This window comes from Poecilia formosa, unplaced genomic scaffold, assembly GCF_000485575.1.
Source record: "Poecilia formosa unplaced genomic scaffold, Poecilia_formosa-5.1.2 Scaffold743, whole genome shotgun sequence".
Classification (NCBI taxonomy): domain Eukaryota; kingdom Metazoa; phylum Chordata; class Actinopteri; order Cyprinodontiformes; family Poeciliidae; genus Poecilia; species Poecilia formosa.
The window spans coordinates 105,045-117,348 of NW_006800682.1; the positions used below are offsets into that span (position 1 = coordinate 105,045).

The 12,304-nt window shown below is 44.2% G+C and overlaps 3 protein-coding genes across 3 annotated transcripts in view; 2 read left to right on the forward strand and 1 right to left on the reverse strand.

Annotated features, from left to right (window-relative positions):
* The window catches only part of LOC103131315 (stromelysin-3-like), a 13,668-nt gene extending 11,994 nt beyond the window's left edge, over window positions 1-1,674 (reverse strand). Inside the window, exon 1 of the mRNA XM_016666569.1 lies at window positions 646-1,674. Within this exon, the coding sequence (XP_016522055.1) occupies window positions 646-744 (99 nt within the window). The 5' untranslated portion in view covers window positions 745-1,674. The remainder of the gene's footprint in view (window positions 1-645) is intronic.
* A 417-nt stretch (window positions 1,675-2,091) lies between these two features.
* LOC103131314 (serine/threonine-protein phosphatase 6 catalytic subunit-like) lies at window positions 2,092-6,462 on the forward strand. Its single transcript, XM_007542924.2, has 7 exons — window positions 2,092-2,307; window positions 3,084-3,179; window positions 3,368-3,433; window positions 3,524-3,665; window positions 3,741-3,820; window positions 5,365-5,574; window positions 5,646-6,462. Exons 1-7 carry the CDS (start codon window positions 2,233-2,235, stop codon window positions 5,892-5,894), a joined length of 918 nt encoding a protein of 305 aa, XP_007542986.1. The 5' UTR covers window positions 2,092-2,232; the 3' UTR covers window positions 5,895-6,462.
* A 1,471-nt stretch (window positions 6,463-7,933) lies between these two features.
* Window positions 7,934-12,304, forward strand: part of LOC103131320 (protein SCAI-like) — a 7,084-nt gene continuing 2,713 nt past the window's right edge. The window contains exons 1-2 of the mRNA XM_016666563.1: window positions 7,934-8,256; window positions 11,379-11,514. Of these exons, the coding sequence (XP_016522049.1) occupies window positions 11,391-11,514 (124 nt within the window). The 5' untranslated portion in view covers window positions 7,934-8,256; window positions 11,379-11,390. The remainder of the gene's footprint in view (window positions 8,257-11,378; window positions 11,515-12,304) is intronic.

Here is a 12,304-nt window from a genome sequence, read left to right on the forward strand (position 1 = left end):
GGTACCCTGTAAGTACCCCACTGGTTCCGTCTAGGTACCCTGTAAGTAACCCACTGGTTCCGTCTAGGTACCCTGTAAGTAACCCACTGGTTCTGTCTAGGTAAGACCTTGTAAGGCCCCTGGAGTCTCTTGGAATGATATTACCCCCAAATATGGGGTCTCCAGGGATGGGGGGTTAAATGCCCCTTAGATTCCTTGTAAAAGCCACAGATACCCTACAAGTACCTGGACCATGTACACATCCCATAGGGTACCCTATCAGTACCCCAGTACTTGCCCTATAAGTAGAAGGGTACTTGTAGGGCTTACCCAGTAGTTACCCCGTGATGCCCCAGCAGGTTCTGGATGTATTCAGTCAATCTGCAGGTTTTTATTTCTTCAGGTTCTCTGAGATTCTAAGATCATTTTAAACTTTTCCGTCTCTTTCAGGACAACCTGTTGCTGATTTCTGTTTCCAGACTCTGAGGTAACTCTGACCTTTTCCATCTCCCGTCTCATTCAGCCTGACTTTCGGTCTGAAGTTACACACCTGTTGTTCGTTTCTGATTCTGTCCCTGGATCTTTGTTCTGCTCTGATTTATCGCCTGCTGGTTCTGGAAAAATGTTGCTCAAGTTGCGGTTCTGCTCGGCGTTGTGTGGACTCACCTGCAGGCTGATGGCGGTGCCGCCCTCAGTCAGCGGCGCGGCGCACAGCAGGAGGTGCAGAGAGGAAAGGCAGCAGCAGAACAGGACGACCCGCATCATGCCGTCCCTCTGGAGCCGTAGCCGAGTCTGGAGCCGCAGGAGCAACGGAGAGGCAGGTAACGCTCCAGCAGCAGCTCCTCCTCACACACCGTTAACCCTTCAGTGCCCACCGCAGCCCCGATGCCAGGAAGCACCAACAGAGCTCAGAGCAACCAATCAGCTCCCATTAAACTCAATTCATTCATGAACTTATTCTGCTGTTGATTCAGGTTTAATCTGCATTTTGTTCTGATTTAAACCTGGTTTCCATCACGACTCTGAACCAGGAGAAAGCTTCTCCTCTCTAGAAACAAGATGGCGGCGGGAGCAGAAGAACTAATTACAGGTGAGTGGATGCAGCTGGAGAAGAGAGCAGGAGAGAAGGAAGACGGCCTAGTCAAAGTCTGGGCCTGACTGCTGTGCTGTCAGAGAGCAGGGGTAGTGTAAGGCAGCAGATCCTAACTGAGTCTCCAATCCGCAGGTCAAAGGTCGCTGACTCAGACTGAGCCTGGCTGCAGAGCCACCCAGAAATTAGACCAAGCCGAACCGTCCTGCCGCCTGACTCCAGTTGTTTTCCAGGATGGATCCACATCCAATCAGACGTTAGCAACTGCTGCAGCTCTCTGATGGAACCAGAGCTCCCAGTAAACCCTGACTGGGACAGAAACATCCCAGATCTGCAGCTCAGAGCTGAAAGTCAGGATTTATCCAACACCAACAGGAAAACTGAACCACCCGCTCCGCAGAATCACGGATCTGGAACTGGAAGGGATTTTATTCCTGAACAACAATCCAACAGGAGGAAGGAATGTTCTGATTCAGTTCTCATCCAGACCAGACCATCTCAGACAAGAGATTCAGGAGCTGAAACATCTGGATCATCTGGAGCGGCCACCAGGGGGCAGCACTGACTGGAAGAGATGGTGAAACCGCTGTAGCTAAAACACTCTGGTATTATAATCTCTTTTTTCTGATTACAAATAAATTATCTGGAATAACGTTATTATTTAAATCCCAATTTTTCCATCATTTTTATCCTGATTTTATTCTACTTTCATTTTTCATAATTATGAGTTTTTTTCTTTTCAATTCTGATTTTATAAACTCGATTATCGTGTTTTCACAAAATGATTATAAGGTCGCTTTAGCAGTTTAGCAGTCCTCCTTCTCATCCTGCTAATGCTAACAGCTGACCAACAGAACTATCCATCCATTTTCTGTACACATTGCCCCAGTGGGTCAGGAGGGCTGCTGGTGCCTCTCCAGTGAGACATTTCGGGCGAGAGGCGGGTCGCCAGTCTGTCGCAGCTCCTGAAACTTATGAACACCTAATGTGCAGGTATTATCTTCTCTAAACCACTAGGTGGCGGTCGTGCTGTGGTCCTACCAGCTGCGCTCCGCCACAGTAGAAGAAGAATCCGAGGCGGAAGGAGAAGTGGAACTAGTTAGCAGGAAGGCTAATCGCCTTTAGCCGTTTTTGTTTTCACATTTTGAAACTTAATTTTAATTATGGCACCTTTAGACCTCGACAGATACGTAGAAATAGCAAAACACTGCAAATATTTACCAGAGAACGACTTAAAGGTGAGTTTTGAGTTTATGTCGAGTTTCTGGAGCGCTGGAAGCTAGTGGAGCTAGCGGCTATGTTTAGGAAGGAAGAGTTTGTTTGTTCTGGTGATCTGGGTCAGAGGGACGGAATGTTCTGATGATCTGGGTCAGAACCGATCAACCATCTGCTTCATTCTGATAGCAACTTGTCAGCTGGAAATAAAAAGAACCAGAGAGGGGACAGCTGAGAGAGGAAGCCGCTCACAGGCTCTCCTGCAGCGAGTTAAACTGAGCTGGTTCTGGTTCTGGTTCAGTTCAACACGGAACCAAAAATACACGAACTGACAGACAAAACAATAATAGAATCAGCTGCTTTCACCTGAAGTTTACAAAACCACCATCACTCAGGTTCTGAAACGGTCCGGTTCTGTTCTCCGGTCCGGACCGATAGTTTGTCATGTTTGTTTGTGTTTCCAGACATCATTTTGTTTCTAGAAGAAAAAATCTGAGCCATCTTGAAGCAGGATAAGTTTTTCTGTTTCTAATCTGAGTTGATGTCAGGCTGAAGCTCTGGGCTGATAATCCAGAATAACCTGGGGTCTGACAGGAAGTGATCAGAATAATCTGGGGTCTGACGGGAAATGATCAGAATAATCTGGGGTCTGACAGGAAGTGATCAGAGACAATCCGCTGACTGAACTCTTGATGTTTGGGTCGCAGTGCAGATCAGTCGGAGCTGAATGGACTGTTCTAGATCTTTAGATCTACGTTCTTAACCCTAATCCATCATTTTTTTCCTGTTTTTGTTGTAGAGATTATGTGACTATGTTTGTGATCTGCTGCTGGAGGAGTCCAACGTTCAGCCTGTAGCCACTCCGGTCACCGTCTGTGGAGATATTCACGGTCAGGTGAGTGGGACTGCCATCGGCCGCCATCGGCCTCCATCGGCCTCCATCGGCCTCCATCGGCCTCCATCGGCCTCCATCGGCCGCCATCGGCCTCCATCGGCCGCCATCGGCCTCCATCGGCCGCCATCGGCCTCCATCGGGCCATCGGCCTCCATCGGCCTCTCATGTGTTTCCTGTTTCTGTTCCAGTTTTATGACCTGTGTGAGCTGTTCAGGACCGGAGGTCAGGTTCCAGACACAAACTACGTCTTCATGGTGAGACCTGCTGGTAGACGTGACGCTAACGCTGCATGTTTCCTGGTTCTGATCCGGTTCTGATCCGGTTCTCCTCCCATCTCTCTGCAGGGGGACTTTGTGGACCGGGGGTATTACAGTCTGGAGACGTTCACCTACCTGTTGGCTCTGAAGGCCAAGTGGCCCGATCGCATCACGCTGCTGAGAGGAAACCATGAGAGCAGACAGATCACACAGGTCTACGGGTTCTACGGTACCGACCTGCCACCCTGGAGTTCTCCAGACTCCATCTGTGTTCTGGTTCTGATCCGGTTCTCGTCTGTTTCAGATGAATGTCAGACCAAGTATGGGAACGCCAACGCCTGGCGGTACTGCACCAAGGTGTTCGACATGCTGACAGTGGCCGCTGTGAGTCCGTCCTCCGTTTATCTGGAGGTTCTGCCGACCCGGTCTGGTCCGGTTCGGCCGGCTGCTGTCACTGGTTCTGATGGGGCTGAGACCAGCCGACCCGATGTGACATGGTGGAGGGTTGATGGTGTTTTAGGAGTTTTGATTCAGGAGTTGAACCCTGAAACCTAGGCTGGCGTTGCCGTTAGCAACACAGTCGGTTAGCTAAACAATGCAGACATTAATGTCACATCCACTGAACGTTATAATGCACAACAGTGCCCTCTAGTGGCGACAGAGCAAACAGCAGCTGAGCCTGTTAACTCAGATTGACTCAATAATCAGGTTATAATACCGTGTTTCCCCGATAGTAAGACGTATCGGGGGTTTCAGGGGGGTCGGCTAATATAAGCCGTACCCCGAAAGTAAGACATATGTCTTAGTTTTCTGGGAAACACCTCTCATCTAGCTGCGCCGCCTCCTACCCATGTCCGCGCCGTCCCCTGCACTTGTCACTGCCGCCTCCTGCTTAAAATATGGTAATCAGTAAAACATACACACTGGCATACTGGGGTATCATCTGCTGTATGTAACCCAGTGGGTATCAGCAGGTGTCACACTGGATTAAATACAGCAGGTGGTACTGTATCACACTGGGTTAGATACAAAAACACGCTGTGTGGGATACTGTATGGGGCTGTAACCCTATGGGAGACTGTGATACGGAACCACAAGCAGTGCTTATACCGTATGCTATATTTTTGCCCCTAGACATGAGCGCTTCCGGTTCCAGTGGTAAAAGGAAGAGTTACACCGTGGAGTATAAAAAAGTGATTGTCGAAGAATCTTGGGGCAAAAATGTAGTGCAGTTCTGCAAGGAGAAAATGTTGGATCACCGACTGGTCCAAAAATGGCGTGCAGAATACACTGGTGAATACAATACTGTTCAGGTTAATAAATGTTAATTTTATGGTTAAAACAAAAAATTCGACAATTTTTTTCCAATATAAGACATACCCCGAAAGTAAGACATAGTGGGGCTTTTGGGGATAAAAAGAAAGTAAGACACTGTCTTACCGTGGAAACACGGTAACTCTGAGTTAATAATCCAGATTAGCAGCTGGATTATCAGTGAACCAATCAGATCATCAATTCTTCTGAAGGTTAAATCTGGAGCTGACCCGTTAAATATGATTATATTCTGCTGAAATTAGGAGAAAAATGAGAAAAAACAATTTAATAGATGGAGACAAACAGCAGCAGCTCTGACTGATTTTCTCTTTAGTTTTTCATTTCCTGTTTTTGACGTGTTACTTCCTGTTTGAATCCCAGCTCAACCCTGATGCTTAAAGTTCATGTTTTGGCTGATTTAGCAGATGAAGTAATAAATGAAGGATTTTCCATCTGACCTGGTGATTAATTTATGGATTAGCTGAATCAGAAGGTGACTGATAGATTATTGAACCGGGTCAGAACCGGCTCTGCGTCGGTTGTTTCAGGTTTTGGTCCGTTAGCCTCTGTCAGGTTTCGTTGTGTGAAGCTGACCTCTGCTCTGTCGTGTCCAGTTGATAGATGAGCAGATCCTCTGTGTCCACGGCGGACTTTCGCCCGACATCAAGACTCTGGACCAGATCCGGACCATCGAGCGGAACCAGGAGATTCCACACAAGGGGGCGTTCTGTGACCTGGTGTGGTCCGACCCGGAGGACGTGGACACCTGGGCCATCAGCCCCCGCGGCGCCGGCTGGCTGTTCGGCTCCAAGGTCACCAACGAGGTAGGGAGATCCGACCCGTAGAACCCGCCCCTCCCCTGCCCGCTGCTGACCCGGCGTTACCTCTGTTTCAGTTCGTTCACATAAACAACCTGAAGCTGATCTGCCGCGCTCACCAGCTGGTCCATGAGGGCTACAAGTTCATGTTCGACGAGAAGCTGGTGACGGTTTGGTCGGCACCCAACTACTGCTACCGCTGTGGGAACATCGCCTCCATCATGGTCTTCAAGGACGTCAGCCGGCGGGAGCCCAAGCTGTTCCGCGCCGTGCCGGACTCTGAGCGCGTCATTCCTCCCCGGACAACCACACCCTACTTCCTGTAGGGGGCGGAGCCTGGACGCGCTCTGCTTCAGAGGGTCGCTGACCCCTCGGCTGCCAGGTGGAGGTGGGCGGAGACGCCGGATGGTGACCCTCATGGGTCTCATGAAGTAGCGTCGTGTTTCCACCTCAGACCCGACGTGACAGAACCAGCCTCTGAGCCCATCCTGCTACATTCTGCCTTAAACATTTTAACTTTAATTTATTCATCTTAAGTATCATGCACACCGTTTTCATTCTCCTGTGTCTGAACTGGGATGAACTGGTTCCTCCTGATGAGTCCTGATTCATCAGCAGAGATGCACCGATGGCCGGTCGCTCCAGAACTTCCTGTTTCTGTCTGTAGACTGTCGGATAAATCCTGGCCTCTGCTGCGTTTACAGACCATAATAAGTTGTTTCAGTGCCTGATCTCCAGATCAAGTGAAATCCTCCCATCTGTGGACCAGTCGGTGCGTCCCTGATCATCTGTGGCATTATGTCTGTTTCTCTGCTCTGCAAGCAGCTGGAGCTGAAACCCATTCCAGCTGTTTACCGTCTTGAAATTTGAATAAAAATGAATTCACAGTTCTGAGTCGTAGTTGGTTTGACGGTGAAGTTTCCATCTGGCAGAACGTCTCCTCTGTGGTTCACACACCAAACATCATATTTTATAAAAGCTTAAAACATATCAGTTGATTTTCTTTAATGATTTGACAGAATAAAATAGAAAATTTTAGCAGAAAAAGCTAAACTGATGGGACTTTTTGTTTCTGCTGCTGTTTGGATGGAGAACCTGCTGGAGGGCTGCAGACAAGACGGTGAGTCTAGTTGCTATGGTGATTCCCGCCATTTCCAGGGAGCGGGAAATTGAGGGTTCAGGCAGTTCGGTTACTAGGCAGAAAACTGTTCAGACCTCTGTCGGTGGAGACTCTGAGTACCGGTTCTGGTCCATTTCGGCCCACTAAAATCCCTACAGACTACAGTAAAAAAAGCTCATTTTTGTTTGTAAGTTTTTTAAAAAGTCACTTTTTCTAATCAAGTTGCATATTTTCATTGTTTCCAGATTTTTTGACATAAGTTGCAGTAAAACGAAGTTACATTTTTTATCCTCATCAAACATGAACATTACAAACATGAAGAGTAAAAAGTGTGAATGTTTAGTTGAATTTAACCTTCTGGTTTATTAATAAACATTACTGATCCTGAAAATAAAAGTAATTTCTACTTTATGTCTTAAAAGTTTTCACAGGTTCCTCTTCATGCTCCAAACCGACCCGGTTCTGGTCATTTTAGAACCTCTGTGTTTTTAGTTGTTTTTCTGACCTGAACCCAGAAACACTCAGATTCGGTTCTAAGATTATTCTGACCAGGATGAACGTCAGGAAAACGTCATCTGGGTTTTATGTTTTCTTATAGATTTATGATTCATGACGCTTTAAAAGTATCTGCTGTATATTTATGATGAGCTCTTTATGGTTTGATTTAGACACATTTGGATTTATTTCAAGAGTTTTTGTGTTAATTCAGAAGATTCAGACCGTCCAGCTGATGAAAACCTAAACCGGAATCATTTTATGAAAAGGTTTTGATCAGATATATAATCATTTTACAAGATACTGAAGACAAATTTTAAATAAAAACCATTTCAAAGATGGAATAAATTACCTCAAAACAACATTTAAAATGCACACTTTCTATTAAATTACCTCTAAAGTTTTATATTAAATCGTATTTTTTTAAATATAGGCTCATCTGTGGAATTTGTAAAATCTGATGTTTGATTATCTTGTGCATATTTTGTGTAGTTGTTGAAATGATATGAATATTTTTGTATTTTGTCACTTAGACCTCAGGAAGATTACTAACAGTGGAAAGTAACGGGAAGTCCAGTCAAGCGGAACCAGAATCATCCAAACGACCAGAACCAAACCAATGGGTTTAAAAGAACATGCATCCAAATGAACTGAATTACTAAAATTAATAACGCTTTTTGATGACATTCCAGTTTTTATATTTTTATTGAACCTGAGTTTTAAGATCGGCTGGTTCCTTCAAGTTCGGCGTCAAAAAGAACCTTTGTGTGTGAGGCTCTTATTGTGGAGGGTTTGACCCGGAAGCAGCTAGCAGCGGAGCCGCAGAGCAGCGGCCGTCCTCCGGATTCCTCCCCCGCTCCCAGAGCCTTTCTCTCGGCGGTGACAGACAGCTCCTGTGGCTCCGCGCTGCCGGTGGCTCCAGGCGGTCCGGCCGGGATCTGCGACCCAGTGGGATGTTAGTGAGTCCGGGCTTCTCACACGGAGCTGCTCGGGGCTTTTCTGTACACATCCGAGACAAGGAGCATCTCCGCGGTTCTTCACCACCATCCTCATCCTCCTCTTCGGCTGCAGAGGTGAGAAGGGAACCGGCCCGAGCGGCCGCTCGGTGTTGCTCGGGTCCAGATGTTCTGACTCCCAGGCCGGTTTAGATTCCCACCAAACCTCTGGATTCACCACATTTCACCTCCGGAATGTTCCGCATCCTGACGGGAACAGTTTGAATTAATCTGATTCTCCATCAGCGGAACAACTTTCACTAAACAAAATGAGGAAATTATTTAAAAAACATAAAAATCTTGAAAGCTTAGTGTGTGAGAATTTTCATACAGTCTGCAGACAATGTCATGGGATGATGACCTTTAACCCTTAGGTCAATACACAATGCAAAAAAAATCTTACTATATTTGTCAAATTTTAATCTTCCTAAAATAATGATCTAAATAATTTTTAAGTTATTTTTTTCTTTTGCCTTCATCGTCTTTTGACAAAAATGACTTGTGTCATTAATTCAGGAATTTGATAAAATAAAAGTAAAAAAAGAGGTAAGAAGGAAAGAATTCAACTTTAGTAAAATAAAGTTTAAACTGTTTTAAATAATCAGTAATCAGTTGGGACGTACCGATGTTGGGCCGATACTGATATCCGATATTAAACATACTGTTATGGTTGATGGCCAATTATTACCGATAGTTTATATATTTGCTTACAGTTCCGTCTTCAGCCAAACATCCCATGATGCCGTGCAGCATCATCGTCATGTGACCACACGCCACATAAACATCATCTGTTGATACTGATTGATTAGTGATCGGACTGTCAGCAGAACTGACTGAAACCGTCAGATAGTGACGTCACTGTGACGTATGGAGCCTCACCGAGTCCAGGCTGGTTTTTCCTCAGGAAGTTGAGTTTTCACTCAGGACACGTTCAGGTTGGTCCTCATGCAGAAAAAATTAAAATGCTCCTTTTCTGAGTTTTGTAATTAGATGAAATGTTTTCTGAATATTAATCTGTATTTTAATGGATCTGTGTTTACGGTAGATTCACTTAGACGTCTGGATGTTTGTTTCTTTATATCCAGTTTAATGAATTAGGAGTTTATTTACCTGAAGGGAGGCTGGATCTGTGGGGATGGAGGAGCTCCTGTAGCTGTCTGTGTCGCAGTGCATCTTCAGAAGCCTCTGACTGTGGTTGATAAACTGGGCTGGGGAGAGGAAGCTGCTCTAGAATCATTTATAGAACCAGACTGTGTAGATGCTGCAGATCGTTTTAGTTAATCTGATAAATCTGCAGATTTTTCATTTAAGTTTTTTATATAATATTATAAATACACTAAAAATGCAAAAGATAATAGAATTTTGTTTTCATTATGAAAATCAACAAAAAAATAACAGGATTCCTTTAGTGAAAGTTTAAATGATTCATCTGCAGCTGAAAAGAGACGAGCTGATGATTGTTTATGGATTAACTGATTAATAACTGATTAATAACTGATTAATAACTGGATGCTAAAGGTGATTAATAAGATATTTATTTTGCAGAATCAGGTGAAGCTAAAACTGGGTAAAATGATTTTATCTTTATTGCTAAATGTTTATATTATTTGTACATTTTTGGCTCATTTATTCATCTGAGAATGAGGTTATTTCAGAAATGTCTTTTTTTGGAGTTTTTATACTACAAACTAACTGATTAGTGAGTAATCAGTTACTAAATTAGGTGATTATTTTAATAATCGATTTTATTATCTGAAGCTGCTCCCCCCACGACCTGATCCCGGATAAGCAGAAGAAAATGGATGGATGGATTTTGTTATTATTGGATAATATGCTACACATTGTATCATCGCTATTTCAGCATGTAATTTCATATGCTAGCATATCTAATACTTGCTATGCTAGCATTAGCATAGCTATGCTACATGGTTAGCATGCTAGCATTAGCATAGCTATGCTACATGGTTAGTATGCTAGCATTAGCATAGCTATGCTACATGGTTAGTAGTCAGTATCATTTATAACTGTAAAATATGGAAACGGTTATTTATGATGTGAGGAACATTTTGTCCCAGGATGTTGGAGAGAAGAAAAGAGGGGGGGTTTGAGGACTGGGGGAAAGGTCAACTTGAGGTCAACTTGAGGTCAACTCTAGTCCTCCCAGTGGCACCAGACTGGATGGGATTCATCCTGACATGTTGAAGGATCTAGATGCTGCTCTGCCCCTTCAGGGTCAGAAGGAGGACTGGGAGAACTGGTTCTGGTTCTGGTTCTGGCTCCGGTTCTGGTTGTGGTTCTGGTTCTGGTTCTGGTTCTGGTTCCGGTTCTGGTTGTGGTTCTGGTTCCGGTTCTGGTTCTGGCTCTGGTTCCGGTTCCGGTTCTCGTTCTGATTCTGATTCTGGTTCTGATTCTGGTTCTGATCCGGTCTCTGCAGAGTGACATCAGAACTGTTTTAAAGTTCTGGTCCAGTCCGTCGCCTCGGCAGCAGGAGCTCATCATGGCCGCCGCCCACCTGGCCTGATTGGAGGGAATCTGGGTTGGCCTAAAAACGGGCGCCACGTGATTTAACTAGGACACCTGGAGACACGACGCCAAGTTAACATCTGACCTGCTTCTACATATTAACTCACAGATTCATGGTGTTTATTAATATTATTTATAATTATTCATATTGTTTATAAAGATACTGTCTGGTTCGTTTGATGTTTTATTTTTATTATTTATTGTTCTTCATTTTATTTATTTTTTTATTTTATTTTTGTCTTTGAACAAAGTTTTCATGCTTCGATCAATAAAGTAATATTGAAAGTTTTATGAAATATGAGAAAAAATCTAAAAGAATAAAACTATTAAAATATTTAGAAATGAATTCTGAAAGAATTAAGTGACAAAAAATAAAATATAATGAATAATAAAACAATGTAAAGGCAATAAAATATAAATAAATAAATTTTAATCAATATCCTTTATCACTGCTCAATTTAAGATGAGGTTTGTTCTCATATAATTACATAAATGAATTAATATTCAGGATAAATAAAGTTCTAGTTAATACATTAAAATGAGTAAAACAGCTGATTTCTGGTTTGGTTTTGGTAAATAAAGTCAGGATGTGAAACGTCATCAGATCTGGACTCTTTATTTTGGTCCATCTGTGTTTCTCTTTATCCCAGTTAAACTGAAATATTCCTGGTTCTCAGGTGTGAAACGTCATGACTGGAGCCGAGGCTGAGGATGACATTCCTCTGGGAGAGCGGAAAACCGTCACCGACTTCTGCTACCTGCTGGATAAATCCAAGCAGCTGTTCAATGGGCTCAGGTACGTCCAGCATCCCGGCTGCTGATTGGCTCCTCCAGGAAACCTCAGCCGCTTCTGGGAAAACCTCCTGAAGTCGGTCGTGTCTTCAGCACATCAGTGGTTTGGTTTATTTATCCCAGTAGAAATCCTGCATGAGAAGCTTCTGATTCTGGTGTGTGAATAAATTAGCGGTTAGCCTGGAGGCTCTGCGGCGACATCACAGCTGATGCCACAGCTCAGAAACACACGGAGCGCCATGCGGGGGGCCATGCGGCAGGGCGCCATGCGGGGCACCGTGTGGCAGGGCGCCGTGTGGCGGGGTGCCATGATTATAATAGTAATAATGTAACCAATAATCCAACTGACATTCAGTTTTACACAGCTGGTTTAAAAAGACGATGTTTTAGTTAAACTCATTTTAATAAAACGGGAAACAAAAATGTAATAAAATGTAACTATTGTTTCATATGAAGGTTTATTAACCACATAATAATTCAGCAGAATTATAAATTATTCCCATCACACAGAGACAAACTGAAATAGTGAAAACAAGAAATGCATGAAAATTAATTCTAGAGCAGATAAAGTCTGAGCTATAAACCAGATTCACACATGAGTTTTTATTGACCTGGGAAGTAAAAACTAAAATCTGTTAACGAGGATTAGCAGGTCAAAGGTCAGGAGACTGAAAGCCTCTGTAAACAAGATGGCGTCAGGACTGAGGTTAGCAAAGCTGCGTCTGGATGGAGGACTAGACAAAGTCCTCTGGACACCATCATGGAGACGATGGAGTCCCTCTGGGGTTTGGGCCAAACTGGGCCACCAACG

Bases quoted from the DNA above. Each gene is read 5' to 3' on its own strand.
- LOC103131314 (XM_007542924.2), top strand. From the start codon at position 2,233: ATGGCACCTTTAGACCTCGACAGATACGTAGAAATAGCAAAACACTGC. The intron at 3,434-3,523 runs GTGAGACCTGCT...ATCTCTCTGCAG, and splicing joins ACACAAACTACGTCTTCATG to GGGGACTTTGTGGACCGGGG. The intron at 3,821-5,364 runs GTGAGTCCGTCC...TGTCGTGTCCAG, and splicing joins ACATGCTGACAGTGGCCGCT to TTGATAGATGAGCAGATCCT.